The sequence below is a fragment of the Culex quinquefasciatus genome, chromosome 3, assembly GCF_015732765.1.
Source record: "Culex quinquefasciatus strain JHB chromosome 3, VPISU_Cqui_1.0_pri_paternal, whole genome shotgun sequence".
In the NCBI taxonomy this organism is placed as follows: Eukaryota; Metazoa; Arthropoda; class Insecta; order Diptera; family Culicidae; genus Culex; species Culex quinquefasciatus.
Window position 1 is genome coordinate 162,096,679 of NC_051863.1, and position 22,987 is coordinate 162,119,665.

At 38.1% G+C, this 22,987-nt stretch overlaps 1 protein-coding gene and 1 long non-coding RNA gene across 16 annotated transcripts in view; one reads left to right on the forward strand and one right to left on the reverse strand.

Annotated features, from left to right (window-relative positions):
- Nucleotides 1–304: 304 nt before the first annotated feature.
- Nucleotides 305–22,987, reverse strand: part of LOC6037257 (high affinity cAMP-specific and IBMX-insensitive 3',5'-cyclic phosphodiesterase 8) — a 368,336-nt gene continuing 345,653 nt past the window's right edge. For all 15 annotated transcript variants that reach the window (XM_038265561.1, XM_038265562.1, XM_038265559.1 and 12 more), the window contains 8 exons: nt 21,943–22,053; nt 21,707–21,876; nt 21,236–21,635; nt 8,922–9,129; nt 8,713–8,858; nt 1,244–1,466; nt 756–1,187; nt 305–672 (listed from right to left, as the gene is read on the reverse strand). In XM_038265561.1, coding sequence (XP_038121489.1) covers nt 506–672; nt 756–1,187; nt 1,244–1,466; nt 8,713–8,858; nt 8,922–9,129; nt 21,236–21,635; nt 21,707–21,876; nt 21,943–22,053 — 1,857 coding nt within the window. In that variant the 3' untranslated portion in view covers nt 305–505. The remainder of the gene's footprint in view (nt 673–755; nt 1,188–1,243; nt 1,467–8,712; nt 8,859–8,921; nt 9,130–21,235; nt 21,636–21,706; nt 21,877–21,942; nt 22,054–22,987) is intronic.
- Nucleotides 18,711–19,094, forward strand: LOC6037256. Its single transcript, XR_005278879.1, has 3 exons — nt 18,711–18,752; nt 18,805–18,998; nt 19,054–19,094. It is a non-coding gene; the product is annotated as an uncharacterized LOC6037256 (long non-coding RNA).

Here is a 22,987-nt window from a genome sequence, read left to right on the forward strand (position 1 = left end):
CTAAATATGGCTATAACATGAAAACAAAAATTCACTAATGTATTTTTTAATTGCAAATTTGATTTTACATCGAAAATTGTGAAATGACCCCAAAGCGTTTCTGTTAGATAAAGGTATGGATGAATTAACTAGGAAGAACTTGAAAATCCTTGTACCCAAACTCCACATAAAAAAGTCAAATTTTGTGAAATTAAATCAAGTTTCAAAATTAATTATCTATTTATTTTATAAACACATATTTTACAGAAAAAAGAACGAACAAAAATATAAAAAACACTTTCTCAGATATAAAAAAGAAACAATATTTTCAGCAATCAATTTACCCCACAAACACGCACGCCGTTCAAAAAACACAAATCTCTTATTCTTTTTTCTTCACACAGCAATCATGACTCTAAATCGCGACCGTTTTGCGAATAAAGCTGCCGTGGATGGCTAAAACTGGGAAGGGGTTACACGTAACGTTCGGACGTTCGGACCTACTACAAGACGCACGCACCACACTCTAGAGCTCCTCCACGGACGAGGTCGTACCGGCCGCCTCGCTCGAGTTGAGCGTAAACTGCTTCCGCTTGATGTCGTTGAGCGTGTTGATGCCCTGCTCCTCAAACAGCTTCCACTTGGAGTAGTTGTGCTCCATGTACCGGATGATTTCGGGCATTTCGATGAAACCTGTCGGAAAAAAATGGTGGGGGGGAAAGGAGAAGTTTTGCGTTTAGTTTTTGGCGGGTAAGGTTTTGCAAGGATCATCTCACTGTTCCACGCGTCCATCATGTCGTGGATGATGTACTCGATGAAGCCGATCTGGCTCTTGCTGATGCTGCACGTGGTCCGGTCGAACATCGGCATCACGATCGGGAGATTCTTCCGCTTTTCCTCGTCCGTCTGCGTGAAGTACTCCTCCGCTATCCGGCGGGCCCACTCGACGCAGAACTTGAGGGGCCGCGTTGGGTTGCTCACGTCGGCGCACTTGATCAGCATCCGCCGCACCAGGATCTGGTTGTCCTCGTTGTCGTGGGTCGTCTCCTTGCCGGCGTCCACGTCCGTGCCGAACACGCTCACAAACTTGGCCAGGTGCTCAAAGTGGCGCGTCATCTCCGTGGCCAGGATCATGTCGATGATGACGGACCGGGCCAGCTTGTACGACTCCCGGTCGAGGTGCTTGAAGATGTTTATCTTGTCGTCGCCTGGAAAGAGACCATAATTAAATCCCACTTGTGATTCAGAAGGAGGCAGGACTTACCCAGGGTCAGCTGGAAGGTGGTGGCCGCGTGGTGCGACTCCAGCACGCAGATGTCGTTGTACAGCAGGGCGAGCCGGTCGTCCGAGTTGCACAGGAAGGCGGACGAGCGGCCCGGGTGCTCAATGTCATGGGTTGCGGCCGCGATCAGTGCCGTCGCCTCGTCCATCCGGTCCATCACCTTCAGCTCGCGGTTGGACAGCTGCTGCAGGTAGCACGCCGTGGCCTGCGGACAAAACGTTTTTGGATCGAGTTAAATTACAGCAAAAGGGGCGATGCTAACCTTCTAATTTCTGACAGCTTTCATTTATTTATCTCTTAATTCAATTAATAAAATATTTTTTTTCCAAACTCTATGATTGGATCCGAGCAGATTTCTATGCAACTGACCACAAAATTACAAGGGAACATAAAATCTACCTATTAATGTCCATACATCAAAACTATTTGCACAAATAATTATACGCTCGCAGCGTGTAATTCGTAACAAGATCCGTTTTGGTACACCATTAGCATTCCGGTTGATTTCGCTCAACCATTCCCAAATTGAGTTGGTAACGAAAATCTTTTCCTAATTCTGCACACAACAGGTGGTCCCCAAACAACCACATGTTGAATGAAAGTGGAACGCCCCCCCCCCCCCCCCCCCCCTTCTCACGAAATCATAAAGTCAGCTCGTCACAAAGCCATCAAATTAGATTGGACGATCCTTCAAAAGTCCTCCAGCTTTTTATGGGTCTACTGAACCCACGACTGAACCACACACCGGGCGCGCGCTGTGTACAGAACAACTCAATTTGCCTTCTATTCCCCCCCCAAAAAAACCTTTAGTATACCTTCTCTCCGGAGGATTAGGTCTGTAATCGAAATTGGGACCGGGGATCTGTCCTGTCCCCCACTTAAAACTTGCTCCTCGAAAGGGGAGGCCAAGAAACTGAGATTGATTTGGCCGCAGGAGCTTTCTCTCTTAGAGTCTTTGAAGAGGGGCTCGAGGGACGAGCACACACACACATGGAACTCTCGGAAGGTTGTTTTGGGACAGAACAAATTAAACCCGAGCAAATTATGGTTTTCTGTTGCTTGTGGAGAGGGTAAATGATTTATAAAGTATTTGATGTGTTATTTGAAATTTATGTAGTCCATATAGTTACTCGGATTTTGATAGATTTTTCATAGTTTTCATGCATATAAAAAACCAAAACCAAAAACAAATTGTGTTTTCAAATGTTCAAAAGTTAGTTGATTAATACCGTAATCTGGGGTGAATCGGGACTTCAGTCTGAATAGGGACAGAAGTTTTTAGAGCACTTGAAGCTTTTAAATTTGGAAATGGATGTACACATTTTGTTGACCTGAGTCTGTTTTAACCAAAACCAACCAGAAAAATCAAAATATTGTGCTTCAACATGGATAAAATTGCTGTCCCAATTCGCCTCATGTATCCCGATTGACCCTAGTATACGGTACTAAATTTTACGTCAATGGCCGTTAATGAGAGTATCACCAATCCTTTTTTTGTAATTTTGTAAGATAATGAAAAAAAAAAAATGAAAAAAAATCTTCACAAACAGATTATCGAACTGTTGAAATATCAATTTTTTTCAATATATCTTCGAAACGATCGTAAAATTTTACAAATGTTTTATTAAGTTGAAAATCTGACGAAAATACTCAGATTTCCGTACCACTTTTGTATGGAAAGTCTTTCTGATAAAAAAAGCCCCGATTTTTTTTCTGATCGATTTGCTGTCTTCAGCAATGTTAGGTATTTTGAAAAAAAAACAATCTAGTGCATGAAAAAAAAACAGATTTTTTAAGGTTTGGTACAAATAGAATATAAAAATTATTGTCAAAAATGCCCCGAAAAATCAGGGGCAAAATAGTATTTTATGCAACAAGTTGCAAAAAAAAAATTTTTTCAGCACGAGTCGTAAATTTATCAAACGAGGTTCACCGAGTTGGAAAAATACGACGAGTGATGAAAAAATCAAGTTCTGCAACGAGTTCCATGCAACATTTTCTGCAATTCCGATAAACACCATTTGATCAGAATTATAGGACAAATGTCCATGCATTGAGTCAATGAATCGTTTAAATAAAAAAATGTTGAAAAGTAGGAAAAGTTGTACTTTTCAACATTTTTTTATTTAAACAAGTGCTGAAAAGTAGATCTTTTCAGCATTTGGGTTGAAAAGGGTTGCTATTCGATTCTGTTATTTTTGGTAGAGAAAAATAGGCTGTTTCGTCATTCGAGAATGACAGGAAAAGTAAGTAGTTTCACAAAGGAAATGCAAAAAAAAAACTATTTCCAAAAAACTTCAAAATTATAATGGAAATTAGGGTTGCGGTTTTTGTATCAGTTTTAATAAATAGAAACATCAAGCCTTAATAATGTACGAATATTTAAAATAGTTAATTCATGATATTCGTAAAAGTAGCACTATCCGGATAATCATCCGAATAATTCTATCAGTCTTTATAAACCCCAGAAAAAATATCCGGATATCCGGAAAACGAGAATGTTCGGTTCAGTTTAGCGTTGCTAACTATTTTCTGCTATTCTGGTTATTTAAAATCATAATTTCTTGTTGTTATAATCAATCAAATTTTTTTGATTTTTTTGTAAAATTCCGTTGTACAGTACCGCAAAATGTATGATTTGACGAAAACTAAAATTTTAGCGTTTTTTGTGTTGAAATGTTTGTATTCGTCAAATCATACATTTTTGATGATTTTTAATGATTTCAAAACAACTAACCTTTTTTGTCCAAATTTAGAGACGATGGCTTGTTATTTCAAAAAATATTTTCGGAATTCTGAGAAAATTTCTCAGGCTATGGAATGCGTACAACTAGGTTCAGAGAAACGGCCTCACAAAGAATTCGAATCGAAGGAAATGAGTTTTTTTTCCTAAATGTCACCTAATTAACAAGTTATCTGCAACTGACTGATGTCTCGGAAACTTTTGGTTCGATTTACAATGTTTGAAATTAAACTTTTTTTAAAATATTCTTTTTGTCTTTTATAAAAATAGTTTATTTTTTTAATCAAGCATAATTTTTAAATTGGTCTAATGATAACTTTCCTCATTTCATATTTTTGATCAATTTTTTTAAACTAGCATAATTTTTAAAAAGGTTTATAAATGTATAATTTTTTTAATTTCAAATTTAAGAATAAATTTAAAAATTTGAATATTATATATTTTGAAAATATCAGAAATGTCTTTATTGTTTCATTTGTTAGCATTGAAAATAGAACTCAGAGAAAACTTCACTTGAAACAGTCTAATTATGTGATACTTGATCTCTGAAAGAAAATTGCAGGAAATCTTTTCAACCCTTCAAAAATTTATTTATTCCAGGGACGGATTTCCTTAATAAAACATTAAAGAAACATTAAAAAACAAGCAAAAATTTTAATTTAAAGGTGCCTATAACTCCAAAATTGTGCATTTTTGTCAAAAATACGGTAAAGTACTAATTGCAAATTTGATTTAGCCACTAAGATACTTTTATTAAAAAAAATTGCTTGACAAAATTGTAAAGTTTTTAGAAAAATCTTTTTTTTCATTTTTTTTAATTTTGTACCATCATGCATTATTTTTAGGCTTAGTGATTTTTCACGCCTAAAAATTGCAAAAAATTTCGCGTAACCTGAAACCCGTTAAAATAACTCTGAAAATCTTATGTTAAAGTTACAGAAACTACTTGTTATGCTTTAGTTTATACTATTTTCCAGTAAACTAAAAAATATCTTCACTTTATTTCAACGCGAAAAAAAAAACTTTTCCTAATTTCCGAAAATGTTTCCACGTAGTTTATGAATTTGATCTATATATATTTGGAAACGAAATAAAGGGCATATGTGCATTCCCATTTATTGAACTATTTTTTTTAATATTCGACTGATTAAATAGTAGAAAAGTTTTCGTTTTGTCCAGCCAAAATGATTTCCATCTCACTTTTCAAAAACTATATTAAAAATCAAAATAAGATTTACATAAAAAATAGGTGGCATTTTTTTAATTCCACGGGAACTATCAACTATAATAATCAAATATCGAGAAAATTAAACAGGACTCAGAAAAAACTGTTAAATTCTTATAATGTAATTGCAAAAATCGATAATACTTTTAATTTAATCTTGAATAAACCAAGTTGGAATCTGACTTTTTATTAAAATTTTAACTGTTATTGAAACTCTAAATAGCAATTTAATTTAGGGGGAGAGGGGGTAATATGCACCCCCGGGGCAAAATGCACCTCCTGCTTTTCTCGGTATTTGGAATAATTTTCCGGGAAAATATAATAAAAATTGGAAGCTTAACATTGCTAAACCAAGCTGGAAAAATTTGAGCATCGTGGTATAAAAACAGGTTAAGTTCTTTGCAAAACTTTAAAATGTTGTGTTTTCATCTAACTTTCATTGAACTTTCATTTTGATGTTAGGACAATATAAAAATAATTTATTGTTATTTCAAGTGTTGAGGCATATAGTTTTTGCCATAATCTTCATTGTTCTGGAGATAGATGAGTCCATAAATATCAAAACATGTATTTTTAAATAAAATTTTCTACAAAAAGCGTGGTCGGGGCAAAATGCACCGCTGTGAAGCTTCTTTGTAAAAACAACGGTGTCATCTAGTGGTAACTAGTGGAAACTGCTTTTACCCGGTGCATTTTGCCCCGTTGTTGTAGTGCATTTTGCCCCAATGTTGCGGTGCATATTGCCCCGCATGGTTGTTTGAAATGAATCAAGAATATTTTTAGAAATTTGATATTTTCGAACAATTTTGAGATTTTTAAAGACTTTTTTCACATGGATGACGAAGAATAATAGTTGTTTTAGAACATCGAACGAAATTCTTCCACAGTAATGCTATATTGGTTGAGAAATCACAGTTTTCGCTTAGGGGGTGCATACCCCCTCTCCCCCTACCACAATTTACTTGCTCAGTCAACTTTAACACAAGTTTTGGCTGAAAAAGTCAATATCAGTAAACATTAAAACTTTTTGGTAAGAGAATAACTGCAATCAAATTATTGATAATGTTTGTCATGTTTGTGATAAGTTGATGATTCCGAATATGTTTTTACTGATTTCAGCAGCATTCACTTCTCAGTAAATGTGGTGAAATTTTATTGTTATTGTATGTTATGCCAACAATACTTCAAATGTTTCATAACACGCTTTTCTATTTAATACCTAATAATAAAATTTATTTAATAAGGATGAAATATTTATTATAATGTTATTTGCAGGCCAAGTGCGAATGATTCTGATGATATCCCTTCAGTTGACGCTCAGGCGAGGAACATCCTGGAAGGAGCGTCACTGACTACGTCCGTAGTCCTGTTAGATCTTTCTTGATCAGGACAGTATAGCTCTGGTTCCTTGCAAGTGTCCTATTTTCTTACCTCCACGTTGGCTTGGTTTTCATGATGACCTAGCTGGTGGCCTGTGGAAACGGATCGTAAACCTTTGACCAGCGAGGGTCAGAGTCGAGACGGCTAGAAGAAAGGGGCGCGACAATGTGGGAAAGGGAAGTAATTTGTGATTGTAGACGGTATTGTTTTGATTCGCAGTATGTTGAGTCAACTGCTGTGGATGTACCTGAAACATCACACAACGGGGTTTCTCTTCTTTCCGTTTTTATCTATCATCTATATTCTGTTAATTTTGTTTCACTGATTCTCTAACGCAGCTTCTGTTTACTATCCTCCATTTGATTTCGATTTTACTTATTTGATTCTCTTATTTCTCAACGCTTTTCCACTCTATTTTACTAATTGATGCTGCTGCAACAAACTGTCTGCTTTCCCTTAATTTGGCAGCGATGTCAATTTTGTTTATCATGTGCCTTTTCTTTATTTATCTATTTCAATAATTTCTCATCTTCCTGTAAATTGCCCATCATAACAATAATCTAAGCTTGTTTGTTATCTCTTTTCATTAACTATTGTTAATTTCTTTATCTTCTTCATAAATTACTATCTTTCTTTTACTATTGATTCTTTACATAGTATATTTCTTTCACTGTCCATTGTTTTGAAACTTCACCTTTTCTTAAGCAAGTGAGGTTCGAGCCCTGACTCAATTTATGAAATGATTAAAGGATTAACGCAAATATTACTATTGTACTTTTGAAAAACTTTTATAAAATGCTTAGGACCAAAATATTGTAACAAAACACCGCGACAAAAGAAATAGCAACAGATAAACACGACTCAACAATAGGGAAGATTTCAGGAGAAAACAATACACAGTAAATAACAATTAGTTTTTGAATTCAAACTAAAAATAAAACAGTTTTTGCTTTAATGAAAGTTGTTAGGCACACTTTAAATAGTTAGGCGCTTATACTTACATCAAACCCTACGTAATGTACCACCCCCGGCCGAGTTAAAATGCGTAACCGGAAAAGAAGGTGTGCATGCCTGGCACGAACACTCAAAGCGTGTTCTAGCGTGCTGCTCGTACTGACTCAGAGCAAGGGTGAGATGTAGGTGTAAGGGCAGTGCGTGTTCGTCGGGAACCTGGTGCATAAGATCGGTCAAGGCCCGTTCTTACACTGAAAATTGCGAATTGCGAATTGCGAATATTTATTATAATGTTATTTCAAAGAATTGATTTGAGAAAATTGATAAATTTCACGAGATTTCACGGAAAACTTCAAATTTCACGAATTTCAAATTTTAAAAGTTTTGTTTAGTCCCTTGAAACATCAACAAATTAGTAAATTAAAATAGTAACTTATTGTGGGAATCAAATTTTTTTAATAGTCTAATAATAATCTACAATTTTGCCCAAACCACCATCAATCCTGCAAAGTTGTATGGAGCATAGTAAGGAAAAACCAACAATGCATAATTGCTTATTCGACATAAAGAATGTTTAGGCAAAGTTTAATCCAAATAAAAAAAATACAAATTAAAAATTAACGAAAAAAAGTTCAAGATTCTAGAGAATTACTCAAAAAAAAAAAAAAAAAAAACGAGTTTGAGAAAAAAGCCAATCCGTTAAAGGCCAACTTTGTTCCATAAGGAATTCACGAACTGCTGGTTTCGGGGTGAGACAGAAAAGGGATTTAAATTCCTCTGCTCATTTCATCCACTTTGTCCAAACACAGTGCGGCTGGTTACAACCGCACACATACTATTTCAAAGACCCTTTTTTTTCTGCAGAGCGAGCACCAAAAGTTCTTGGAAGATTGCTTGCACCAAGACTTGGAATAACCACCAAAAGAGGTAGGGTCTCTTACTTTGCAACGAAATGAAAGTTTGAGCAAATAAATTTTGCCCGAAAATGCCAACCAAAGCGCAAGGGGTGGGGGTGTTGAATACGCTCAGATAACTGGAACAGTAAAAACTGGACTTGATTGCATAACGAAAGCAGGACTTGAACTTGCAAATTTCGTTAAGCAAACTCCACGTTGAATTTTGTGACCGTTGCTGTGCAGCCCTACTCACTTGCATCACGTCCGCGGCGTGCGTGCTGTTGTGATATGTGTTCTTCGAGCAGTAATGTTCCTCCATTTTGTGCAGCCACCGTTCGAACGTGTTCTCGTCACAGCAGAACGTGTTGTACACGTCGAACCGTCTGAAAAGCTCCAAACCTGATGGAAGAGTGGCATTATTTAACGTTTCTACCTGAAAAACAAAAAAAAAACTGTCCTTACCAAGGCAGACGAGCGGGTGCCGCTCGGTGAGCTCCTCCAGCCGGAAGATCTCAAAGTCCCAGGCCAGCGCGTTGTTGAGCAGTTCGTTCAGCTGCGTCGACTCGCGGGTCTTGGTGAACACGATGCTGCCGGTGGAGGGCCGGCCGCCGCCCCGGATGATCGAGTCGTTCGAGCTGCGCCGCGACGAGATCGTGTTGGTGGGTCCTTGCTGTGAGTGGGAGGGGAGTGTTGTTGTTTAAATTTAATATTGAGAATACTTCAAGGCTTACAGTCTCGTATATAATGTAATCAATTTTATTAAGATGCAACCAATTAAATTATGTTTTGCACTCATCAGTTAAATCCAAATTGAAAGTACCGTTAAGGTCACAATTCTGGCTGGACCAGTTTCAAGCCTCCCTCGTTTTGAAGGACATCTGTGCAGAATGCACTCTTCAATGAAAGTGCGACAGTCAGTGATGGTGCAACTGCGCACAGGAACAGTTGACAACGCAAAAGCATGGCGCCAAGTTCGGTTCTGATTGTTCTAGCGGGACTGGTCACTTTGAGCCTGAGTTCCGAAATAATTCCTCCGTTGTACCGATACGATGACTATGACCGGTGCCGCCAGGGGAACGACCACACCGCCGCCGGAGTGTACTGCTTTGTTAAGGTTGTGTTCGAAGAGGATCGTGATCCGTTTGTGAGTAGTTTTGCATTTAAATTTAAGAAAAATGTTGGATTTGTATCCGTTACAGGACTCGCCACGAATCATCAGCGATTTTAGGCGCAATCTGCTGGATTGGGGCGTTTGTGTTGAGGAATGTCAACGAGAACTAAAGGATGTCAGTTTGGAAGATCGCCAGCGTTTGTTTGAGCCTAAATTTTCAATCAATTTCACGGTGAGTTTTAATTCAAAATGCGATACAAGAACTTTATTATGATCAATTTTCTTTTAGTATATCTTTCCGTCTGATTTCTGGGATCACTATCTGGATCCTTTTAATGCTCGGTACGACGAGATGATCAACGTTTGTGTAAATAACCGTCTGGAACGGAATTACACCCTCGATCGTCATGCCTACTCGGAGATTGAGTACTGCACTTCGAAAGACGAGCTGGAAAGTACAAGAAGAACTCCACAATGGTTAATGAGTACTTTCTATGCAATCATGTTGATAATTTTCATTCCCATGGTTGGTTCCAACGTGCTTGAGTGGCTTGGTTCAGATCGGATCAAAGGTAAGAACTTTTGCAGGAGGCCACCATCGAATCGTTCTTAGTAATTCCATTCTAGACCATATAATTGTATCATCATTCTCGGTGAGACGCAACTGGGATCGCCTCACGCAACAGTCCAAAAGTGAACTTTACCGAGACTTTGGATATCTAGATGGACTTCGAGTTTTCATGAACCTATGGGTTATGTTCATGCACAGTATGCTTGGCGGAGCGATTTTGCCTGTGAGTAATCCCGATTTTTTCGAAAGTGTGAGTACAATATATTCTTAGGACACAAACCAATTGCGAATCAGCTGTTACGTTGCAGGTCATGAAGAATCCATTTACCATTGACATAACTGCAGGCGTAGTTGTTACCGTTCAAATATTCTTCGCCATTAGTGGGCTTTTGTTAGCCACAAATGTCTTTCAAGATGCCATGGATGGGTCTCAGCTTGATATTCATTACTTCTGGGACAAAATCAAAAGCCGTTTGATCCGTATTGCACCGCTCTACTACTTTTTCGTATTGTTGTCAACTGTAGCTCCTGACCTTCCGGGAATCCAAATGGGTCCCGTTGGGTACAAAATGATCACCCAAGAACAGGCTCGATGCCGCAAGATGTGGTGGACCAATGTACTGTTTCTGAATAATCTTCCAGCATTTAGTGGTGAACGGTGCAATTATCAATGCTGGTATTTGGCAGCTGATCTACAGTTATTTCTAGTAGCTTTGCTGTTGTTGGCAACCTGTTGCAAGTATCCGAAACATGCCAGTACTGTACTATGGACTAGCGTAGTTGTTGCAGTGGCAATTCCTACCGGGAATATACACTTGCATGGACTAGAATCGTCAGCGCCACTAACGCTAAGGTAACGTAATAGTTTTAGCTGATTATTGGAATAACATTATCTATTGAACACAATTATTTTTCAGTACTTTTCAGTTTCAGTTTATGTATCACCCGTGGTTTACCCACATTTATGTACCAGGCTACTCCAACTTCAATTGCTATTTGGCTGGAGTGGTCGTCGGTTATCTGTACCACCAACATAAGCACAGCAAATTAAACTTTGAAGAATCTTTGGTTAGTTGTGTTCTGTGTAAATTTGTATTAGACAATAACTAAGCCCTTCTTTCAAGCTGTTCAACGTTCTCAAAATGGCCCGAATTCCAATGCTGCTTCTAGCGTTCGTTCCGACATTTATCTTCTACCAATTCGAGATACCGCGTTCTTCCTGGTTGACCTTGATTCACTCCGCTCTGTACCGGAACGCCGCGGTCATTGTTGCAAGTGTGACCTTTGTCGATTGCTTCCAGAAACCACAAGGTAACTCCAATGTTTTCTCCACTTTACAAAACTAACAACTTGAAACAATATTTGTTGTAGGTGTCGTACGCAGATTCTTGGCTTCCAAGGCGTTGACCAGCCTGGGCAAGCTGACCTACAGCTTGCACTTAGTGCATATCCCCGTTTATCGGCTCATGTCGAACTGGCTACCGCCAATGCTGGAGATGAAACTGTCGCTTTTAGTTTTAGTTTTGCCGCTACTGGGTAGTTCCTACTTGGTTGGGATCGCCGCGTACTTCTGCATTGAACAGCCGATCGGTCTTTTGCTGAAGCACTTGGTTTTAAATAAGCATTATTCAATACATTGATTTAATCGATATCACTTTTGTTTCACTCACGCTTTTTATTACAAAAACTCAATTTCCCAAAATACGTCGAGTTATGATTTTTCGAAAAAAGTGATTTTTGAAAAAAACATCTAAATTTCATACAAAATAAAATTTGACATATTTTTTTTAATGTAAAATTGAATTTGCAATCGAAAAGTACTCTGAATATTTTTTGATAAAGGGATCTGTTTTCAAGATATAGCCACCGAAAGTTTGATTTTAGCGAAATATTTGCAGTGTTTCGATTTTTAAAAATAGTAACCCTAAGTGACCATTGCTGAAAATATTTTTTTTGAAAAGTTCAGTTTGCCATAAAATTGTCTAAAAGACATTGAAGATTGGACCTCTGGTTGCTGAGATACAGTGGCTTAACCCTCTACAACCTAACCCCGCCTTTAGACGGGCTTCGATCTGAAAAATTGCCAAAAATCCATTTTTCAACCAATTTTTGAACTTTAAAATGCATTGGAAAGAAAAACTCTTAAAATTTTAGGAAAAATTATGGTTGGAAGTTTTACTTGTTTTATGTGACTTTGCCAATGTTTTTAAAAATGTTTTTTTTTGGGGGTCAACTTTGGCTGTGATTTTTGCTAACATTTCCTATATTTTAAGTAAAAATAAGTATGCAGTAATTTTTGTAATGTCCCAGACTATGCCTCTACGCATTTGTTTACAATATAAATGATAATGGTGCCATTCTATAGCAGAAAATGTGAAAAACAAGTAAAAAATTGAAAAAGTGACTGTAAAAACATGAAAAAATTAGATAGGCAAAATGTAATGATAGGAGGTGTTAGAATAGGCAAAATACTACCAAAAACAAACATAAACTAAATAAGATAAATGAAAATTAAAATACTAAAAATAAAACAAGAAAAACATAAAACAAGAGAAGTGAAGTTTTTCGTAAAACAAAAGTTGCTCAAAATGACTGAACACGGGAAAAATAAAAAAAATCGAAAAAAAAAATTTGGACAGTAGAGGGTTAAGAGCGAGTTTTTCGACAATGTGTAACAGGTCGTATCGAGGAGTAGTGCGGTGCCTGTGTGGACGCGCAGTCCTGTTTTTTCGTGTTATTTTCCATCTCTTTTGTGTCGCTATTTGTGTACATGGGGTGATTGGATTTCTTCTGATTAGTGTTGTTTTCATCTCTTTTGTGTCGTTGTTTGTGTGCATGGGGTGATTGGTCTTCTTCTTTTTTCTTTATTTTTAGTTTGCGCGTTCGTTGGCCAATGAGTTTATTTTTGTCCTCTTTGCATAGTTTTCGATAGAAACGATCCGAATTCTTTTTTTTTCGAGACAAGCAAGTCGTATTGCTGGATTAAGTCCTTTCTATATCATCGATGATCGGAAGGCACGCCGACGAATATGTTTTAAGGCTTATGATATAAAATCATTTTAATGAATAAAGCCCTTCTTACATCACCGTTGATCGGAAGGCACGCCGACGAAGAATTTCTGGAGGATCGCGGTCGAATTAATACTATATTTAAAATTCTAGATAGCTATCTTTCGGATTCGATTGTGAGTAGCGGGACTTCGCGGTTACTATGCAACGTATTTTTTTGGAGTCTTTTTATATTTGAAATTTATAAGTCCTTCTTTTATCATCGTTGATAGGAAGGCACGCCGCCGGTTAAGTTCGTTTAAGGTATTGTTTTAATTTCATTACAATCGGTTACGTGGTGTCCTGTTTTCTTTTCGTTTATATTCGTTAATCGTAATAATTTATTCCAACTGGCAGCTTTAGTATTAACTCATCTACTATTTTTGACATTTGCTCGCGTTATCTTAATTGTACCAACAGTAAAAATATACTGATAAGTCCAGCCCATAGCACTACCGCTCGGTTGGCACGCGTTCGATTAAAACAAACTTATTAAATAATCAATTATTTATCTTTCCGCAGCCGGCTGCCTAAGATTTAAAATTTCAACCGATAAACAAAATGCTCATGGTCACATCACTGCCACTCGTGAATCCTGACCTCATACCCATCTACTAACCCCCTCAAAACTCATGTGATACTTTGTCGGAGAAGCAGTCGATTGGGCGGTCTCTATCACTCAAGTATCGGACTAACATTCCCATCCACTTCCCCGTGACCCTACCACTGGTCGTGGCCGGCGCCGGTATTGATCAGCATGATAGGGGCCTTTGAGAAGTTGCGAAGCGAGGAAAGATAGCACCCACTCATCTTCCACGGCTCGTGGATGTAACTTCTGGAGGTCCTGGTCAATAACGGAGTAGCAACTGCGGGTGGGCACCTATGCTTATGCTTATGCTTTTTAATGTGTAACAGGTCGTATCGAGGTGCTCCGATTTGGATGAAACTTTCAGCGTTTGTTTGTCTATACATGAGATGAACTCATGCCAAATATGAGCCCTCAACGACAAAGGGAAGTGGGGTAAAACGGGTTTCGAAGTTTGCGGTCCAAAAAACCTAAAAAATCTTGAAATTGCTCGTATTTCCGTAAAACTTCATCAATTCCAACTCTCGTAGATGCATTTGAAAAGTCTTTTGAAGCACTTCAAAATAGGCCATAGACATCCAGGATCGGTTTGACTTTTCTCATAGCTTTTGCAAATTACTGTTAAAAAATGAATTTTTTAAAACCTCATAGGCCTACGGTATTAACTTTTTGGCCAATCGCAGTTTTTTTCATAGTTTTTCGATTTTCTACAACACACATTTTACAACGTTAGTTTTTGCCCTGTATGCCTCCATAGCGGCACTTTTTGGTCTCAATTTTGTCATATTCGGAATCCTCGGAAAATTTCACGTTAGTTAGAAGTATTGGAGTGGTAAATTTGATTTAAAAAATAATTAAATAAAACATTTTTGAAAAATGAAATTGATTTTATTTACCCTGTGATCAATGCGTCAAATGCTGTATCAAGTAGGCGAAAACCTGTTCCACCCCTAATCTAACAAATTGTTAAAAAATATTTTTATTCATTCGAAATGGCAATTTTTTCCAAACAAATTTACAACTCCAATACTTCTAACTAACGTGAAATTTTCCGAGGATTCCAAATATGACAAAATTGAAACCAAAAAGTGCCGCTATGGAGGCCTACAGGTCAAAAACTAATGTTGTAAAATGTGTGTTGTAGTTTTCTAAGTCTCACCCAAAAAACCCACTATTTTCTAATGTAGATATCTCACCAACGAATGGTCCGATTTTCAATATAAAAACATGAAACATTCGTGAAATTTTTTGATCTTTTCGAAAAAAATATTTTCAGATTTTTCAAATTAAGACTACATTTGAAAAGGGCGTAATATTGAATGTTTAACTGTTTTAATTTTTTTTTCGAAGAGATCGAAAAATTTCACGAACGTTTCTTGTTTTAACCTGGGTGCAGAATAGTGGTACGCAAAGCGGCCTCAATTCAGAACCGTCAAAGCGGAACCAATTTACTGTTCGCAAAATTATACCAAGAAGTGGCAAGTATTGTGATCGATCTATAATTTATTTTGTTAGAAAAAAAACGATGGCGTCGAGCTTTTCAGGTATTCGAAGTCAACATATCTTAAGAAGAGGGTTGAGGTCGAGATTGGCATAATTCGTCGTACTCACAAAAAAACATTTCCGAATGTCACATCATATATGATGTAAAACTTTTGCACGTCATTAAACATTTAAATTTAAATGCATTTTGATGTTAATTTGCAACAAATTATACGTAAAAACATGATTTTACGTGTGATTCAACCGATTACATAGAATTTAAAATTTACATCAACTTAGTTTACATGTTATTATTTTTTTCTGTGTCGAGTAAATTCACATATTTTTTCTGTGTAGACATATCAATATGTCTCACGCAAAACCTATGATTATGACGTTTTTGAAATGTTAGCAACAATAACTATGAATGGCACCTGCCAAATAATGTTGAATAATCTTACTCCGATATTATCACTACGTTTAAAAGATAAATAATCTTAGAACTTCCATTCGGTTCACAAAAATCCACCCATTTTTGACACAACTTTTCATCACGTGGAAAATAGCAAAAGGGCTCTTTTGGCCGCACATTTCTTTAGTCTTTAGTCTACGAAGAAAAAAAAGAGAAGCACATAATTTTTCAGCGAAAACATTAACATCAACACATCCAAAATGTTTTAAAACAATTCACTTCATCAGCTAAAATTAAGTCACACTTGAGTTGAAAATAGCTTTCTACTTTGTTTATGTTTACAGCTGTAGAGCAGTTGTATTAGTGAGACGGAGTAGGGAGCTTTCGAAAATTAAGTTACGCATTTTGTCTTTTGTTTTTTGGCTTTAGTTGGTGTTTTTCGGTGAGTTAGCTGACACGATCCAGACACTCCAGCAGGAGTAGCCTGGCCTGGAAAAGTTTTTGTGTCTGAAGATGGCCGAAACCAAGAAGTAGGCCGAAACGTAACGAAGAAGAATTTTGTTTCATTTCTCACCGAAAAACATCAACAATTTTTTTCCGTGTACCTATTTTTACTCGATAGTCCTCAACAATACCTACAACTTTGCTGAAGACACCAAATTGTTCATCATGTGAAAGTTAATAAAATTAAGAAATTTTCGAGAACGGCACTATTTATTTCAAGAAATTGGACATATCTCTGCTTATATTGAACCAAAATTGATACTTTTTTTTATGGAACTTGTTTAGAAAACTGTTCTCTACAGTGTGATTGATTTTAAAATGTTTTAAAATGTAATAGCGTGATGTGGCAGAGGATTGAAAAAATAATTTTCGGAACCTATTGGGTAATAAACAGCTTATCAAATAAATAATCTAAGTTTTGCATTGTTTAACGCTCAAACTTGTATCCGGGCAATGTGTTGCTGTAATTTCATGACAAATTGTACAAAGAAAAGATTTACTTTCGGTCGTATCAGGGTTTCCATCTTGGACTAAGGGGTAATTTCAAAGAAAGCTAGAAATCTGGTAAGTTTGGTTCGAATTTCTTTATTGGAGGTCAAATATTGGTCAAATATAGTTGGTTAGAGTCCCCAAGGCATATTCATAAGAAATTTGAGTGATATCAACGTCAATACACCGATTTTCTGTGATTTTTTGAACAAATATCCCATGAAATCGAAAAATAATCTTCAAAAAAAAAAGTTGTTCTAGACCCCCCGACGAAATATTTCGGTATACCCCGCAAAATGCCGGGAAAGCGCCCTTCTTTCACGGTGCCAAATATCAGACATACCGAATTTTTTTATCTTTGAGGTCTCGAAAAAATACACCCTGTAGAAATAAGGAGGAAATCCAGTTTTTTCGTGAAAACTTAACACGTAGCCTTATGTATGGGACAAACTTCAAATGCGTTTTTCTCAGCTTGCTGTTTTTTGCATATGGGACATTTATGCGAACATGAGCAGTACAGCTGTTTGAATATTTACGTACAGTCTTCCCACATATTCGGAACATCCACAAATTCGGAGCAATTTTGTGATAATTTGTCAATAGCATGCCAAATGCAGCTTTTCTGTAGATCCTACTATTTTTAGGACCTTTATGTGAACTTTCTCTTGCTATCCTGTACTAGTAAATGCAGTACTTTTTAGCCAAAAACTTCATTGCAAGACAATTTTATCCCGAGCAGCAAGACACTGCCTCCAAATTGCCTGTTTCATAATGGTGGGGTGTTATTGTGCCTACCACAATTGTGGAACACCTGAATTTAACTGATATTTCCACAAAAAAGTCATCAGACCATGTATAAAACATACTAAGCTTGAGTTTCATTGATTTTAGAGTGTGAAGTCATTATTTTGTTAAATATCTGTACTCCTGCAGAGAACCAGGGTTTGTTAACATCCGTGAGAAAAAAGTGTTCCGAATTTGTGGTTTTCGTGTGTCAATGTTTTTCCTTAAGAAGTTGATATAAAACGTAAAAAATTACAGCCGGTCTATACATCAATCGAAAGATCCCAAGAAAAGCTTCCACATGAAGGTTCGACTATCGATTTTCTATAATTTTTTTGCTCACGGCCGATCTGTAAACCGTTCCGAACATTTGGGATGTCTGCACCATTTTTGACAAAACCCCCAAAAAACAACACTCATCAGTTAAATCCAAATTGAAAGTACCGTTAAGGCCACAAATCTAGCTGGACCAGTTTCAAGCCTCCCTCGTTTTGAAGGACATCTGTGCAGAATGCAATCTTCAATGAAAGTGCGACAGTCAGTGATAGTGCAACTGCGCACAGGAGCAGTTGACAACGCAAAAGCATGGCGCCAAGTTCGGTTCTGATTGTTCTAGCGGGACTGGTCACTTTGAGCCTGAGTTCTGAAATAGTTCCTCCGCTGTACCGATACGATGACTATGACCGGTGCCGCCAGGGGAACGACCACACCACCGCCGGAGTGTACTGCTTTGTTAAAGTTGTGTTCGAAGAGGATCGTGATCCGTTTGTGAGTAGTTTTGCATTTAAATTTAAGAAAAATGTTGGATTTGTATCCGTTACAGGACTCGCCACGAATCATCAGCGATTTTAGGCGCAATCTGTTGGATTGGGGCGTTTGTGTTGAAGAATGTCAACGAGAACTAAGAGATGTCAGTTTGGAAGATCGCCAGCGTTTGTTTAAGCCGAAATTTCCAATCAATTTCACGGTGAGTTGTAATTCAAAATGCGATACATGAACTTTATTATGATCAATTTTCTTTTAGTATATCTTTCCGGTTGATTTCTGGGATCACTATCTGGATCCTTTTAATGCTCGGTACGACGAGTTGATCAACATTTGTGTAAATAACCGTCTGGAACGGAATTACACCCTCGATCGCCATGCCTACTCGGAGATTGAGTACTGCACTTCGAAAGATGAGCTGGGAAGTGCAAGAAATACTCCAGATTGGTTAATGAGTACATTTTACGCAATCATGTTGATAATTTTCATTCCGATGGTTGGTTCCAACGTGCTTGAGTGGCTTGGTTCAGATCGGATCAAAGGTAGGATCATGCTGATGACAGCATCGAATCGTTCTTATTTATGCCATTCTAGACCATATAATTGTAACATCATTCTCGGTGAGACGCAACTGGGACCGCCTCACGCAACAGTCCAAAAGTGAACTTTACCGGGAATTTGGATACCTAGAAGGACTTCGAGTTTTCATGAACCTATGGGTTATGGCCACGCACATTATTATGTTTGTAGGGTATATGCCTATGGGTAGCCCCGAATTTGCAGAAAATGTGAGTTTTTATTATAGAAGTTCCATATAAATTTAAATAAGATTCCTTGTTATAGTTAATGAAGAACCCTTTGATGATAGACGTATCCACGGCAAGCATTGTTTCCGTACAGATATTCTTGGCCATCAGTGGACTCTTGGTAACAAACGCCGTCTTAGCGTATGTAGACCAGAAGCATGAGTTTGATTTCAATTTGATCAGAGGAAGTTTCATTCATCGTTTGATCCGTATTGCACCGCTTTACTACTTTTTCATATTGTGGTCAATCGTAGCTCCTGACCTTCCGGGAATCCAAGTGGGTCCCGTTGGATACAAAATGATTACCCAAGAACAGGCTCGATGCCGCAAGATGTGGTGGACCAATGTACTGTTTCTGAATAATCTTCCAGCATTTAGTGGCGAACGGTGCAACATTCAGAGCTGGTATTTGGCAGCTGATTTACAGCTGTTTCTTGTGGCTATGCTGTTGCTGGCGACCTGTTGCAAGTATCCGAAACATGCCAGTACTGTACTATGGACTAGCGTTGTTATTGCAGTGGCAATTCCTATCGGGAATATACACTTGCATGAACTAGAATCATCTGTGCCTGCAATGTTGAGGTAATGGAATAGTTTTACTGTTTATGTGAATGTAATTTTCATCCAAAAGCAATAATGTTTCAGCAATCTTCAGTTTTTCTTTATGTATCAACCATGGTTTAACCACATTTATGCACCAGGCTATTCTAATTTTAATTGTTATTTAGCTGGGGTGGTCGTCGGTTATCTGTACCACCAGCATAAGCACAGCAAATTGAACTTTGCAGATTCTTTGGTAATTTGTGTTCTGTGTAAATTTGTACTAGACAATAACTAAGCCTCTCTTTTAAGCTTTTCAGAGTTCTTAAAATTGCACGAATTCCAATGCTGGTTCTAGCGTTCGTTCCGACATTCATCTTCTACCAATTCGAGATACCGCGTTCTTCCTGGTTGACCTTGATTCACTCCGTTCTGTACCGGAACGCCGCGGTCATTGTTGCAAGTGTGACCTTTGTCGATTGCTTCCAGAAACCACAAGGTAACTCCAATGTTTTCTTAAATTTATTTAACAGAATTAACAACTTGAACCAAAATCCATTGTAGGTGTCGTTCGCAGATTCTTGGCTTCCAAGGCGTTGACCAGCCTGGGCAAGCTGACCTACAGCTTGTATTTGGTGCATGTTCCCGTTTTTCGACTCATTTCGAACTGGTTCTCTCCAATGCCGGAGGTAGAGTTCTGGTTCGTAGTTTGGATTCTGCCACTCCTTTGTAGTTTCATTCTGTTTGCGGTCATCGCGTACTTCTGCATTGAACAGCCATGTGGTCTTTTGCTGAAGCAATTATTTTTTAAGAGGCTCTAATTAATAAACTGTTCTCCAGCAATCTTTTTTTTGTGTCACGTAAACTCGTGTATTATAACCTTTTTTTATTCTGATATCTCACAGGACCTGTCTCTTTCTCTTCCTCATTCCCTGTTTGATATTTTGATACAATTGCAATTACAGTACAAAATTATTATCATGTCGCGTTACGCAGTCGTCCAACTCTTCCCTTCTTAAATGTGTTACGTTACCTCAAAGATGCTATGAAGTAATGAAGAAGTTCTTTCCAAAAATGCCGTGATGAAACAGTTAAATAATGCATTTGGTAATGTTAAAGACAATCAACCACTCAAATTTAATTCAAATGTGGTTGGAGAGCTTGAAATTGATGGTGTGAGAATAAAACCAAAACATTGGTTTTAAGGTGAAGCCGTTGATCATTTTCGAAGAAAATTGATCATCACTATAAAATATTCTGTATTACATTCAATTTAAGGAATTTCAGCACAAAAAGGAATCAGCATGTGCCGGTTGTTGCCTTCTTGAAGCCACTGAATGAATTTTTGATCTAAATCAAATGTGCTTCAAAATGTATATAATTTTGTGGCACAGTCATTGACGTCCTAGTTGGCAATCATTGATTAATGACGGTTTCCATAACTTTACATGGAATGGGATAATCTTTACCAACAGGAATCAGCATGTGTAGGGCACTATTCTAAACAACTTGTTTTTTAATTTTGTCAAAATATTGAAAGCGACGCAAAATTTATATCTTTGAACGAAAAATCATGACAATGATGGAAGTCTTCACGTTAAAGCTCCATAATTATAATTAGTCCTTGTGGAATGTAAAAAAAAACAAAAAAATCCTCGAGAAATGCTCTCTCCACTCACCGTCAGCAGCGCCCCGATCAGATCGGTCGCGACCGGGTCCTCGGTGCGGATCTCCTTCATCTGGGGACTGTACAGCCCCTCGCGCTTCAGGAACTCCATCACGCGGTCCAGCAGCTTGGACTCGTCCTGGGAGCAGTTCTCCTGCACCTGGGCCAGCAGGCTTAGCACCTTGGTGATGGGCGCCTCCAGCGGCAGCTGCGACAGCTTGGCCAGGCTGGTCCGGCGCAGCCCGTCCGAGGCGATCGACCGGACGTCGAAGCTGCCGCGGCGGATCGAGTGCAGCGAACCGCGGGCCACCTCCTTGCCCTGGGGCAGGGTCTGCAGGGCGTCACTGGCCAGCGCCGAGAGGGTCGTGCCGCTCGCCGGGGACTCCAGGATTAATACGAGATGGGTGGGACTCCTGAGGAGGGGATGCAATTTTTGAGGTTAGAAAATTTTACAATATCGCCGGAACTTTTAATCGAGGCCTACCTTCCGATGCATGAGACAGGTACGGCGCGCACGTGGATGTGGAGCGTTTCCTGCGATTTTCGCCGCGTGCTGATGAAACCTTCGTAATCCTTATGTCTACTGGTTTGAGATAAAATGTTGCTCACGTCGGCCGTAACCAGCTCGCTCAGCGAACGGCCAACGATTTCGTCCTGTTGTTTTTGGAACAAAAATTTAATCTGCACGTTAAAAAAAGTCTACTTCATGGTGATACTGACCAACTTCATGTTTAAAATACGTTCGCTAGCCCGGTTTGCGTACTGGGCCCGCAACGAGTCGTCCGTGATGATGATGGCCTCCCTCGAGCGGTGCAGGGCCGTGTAAAGAGCCTGCAAAGTAGATAGAGAGAAGAGGTAATTGAATATACATTATTCCGAGAGGGGTAAGTGTGGTGTGGGCCGCAAATGAGTACAATCCGATGGTCAGTTTGGTCTAGGACCATAGCAAAATTCATGTATTCAGTCATGTAAGTGTCCGGTAGTAAATTGTACAGATTGCCCTACTACCGGAAGACCCAATAGCTTCCTTCCGTAATAGTTGGGATTTATCGTAAATATCAACGAGCACCATCCATCCATGATGCAAAACTGTCCCAATTACATTTTGACATATCGTTGTAAACGAGCAATGTGTCATACGTGCATTTTGGGCTTTTGGAAACTTTATTAATTTAACCAACATTTATTTCATTCGGATTAAGGCCTAACATCGAAACGTCAAAAGCAAAAGCAAAATTAAGGTATGTAAATGTGTTACACTTAAAGGCTTTTCCGCTATCAGCGAGTGCTACTGTACGCAAAAACTGTCCCAAGGTTGAGACTAGTAATTTAAATTCATTCATCCCATAGCCATATTTCATCTTCCTCATGGTAGTATGTAGTACCGTAAAACGGGGTGACTTTGATAGCCGGGGTGACTTTGATAGGTTTGCGATTTTTCCGCAAAATGAAGAGTACAATTAAAATACGTAAGGAATGGCTTAGAAACATACTATACGGGTAGAGAAGTGTTCAAAGTACCTCAAGAAGAACTTTTCATAAAATTTTGATAAGTTTAAAAAGTTAGTTAACTATAGTTAAGAAAATATGATGCAAGTCATTATTTTAAACTTTTCAAAGTGTCATGACTTTCTCAATGAACATGATTTTTAATCGGAAAACGGAATGCATTTCCGGATTCTTTGGACAATTTTTCACTAGGAGAAGGTTAAAAAAGTTTGTAAATAGTAAATAATATGTATTTTTGAAACACGATTAAAAAAAA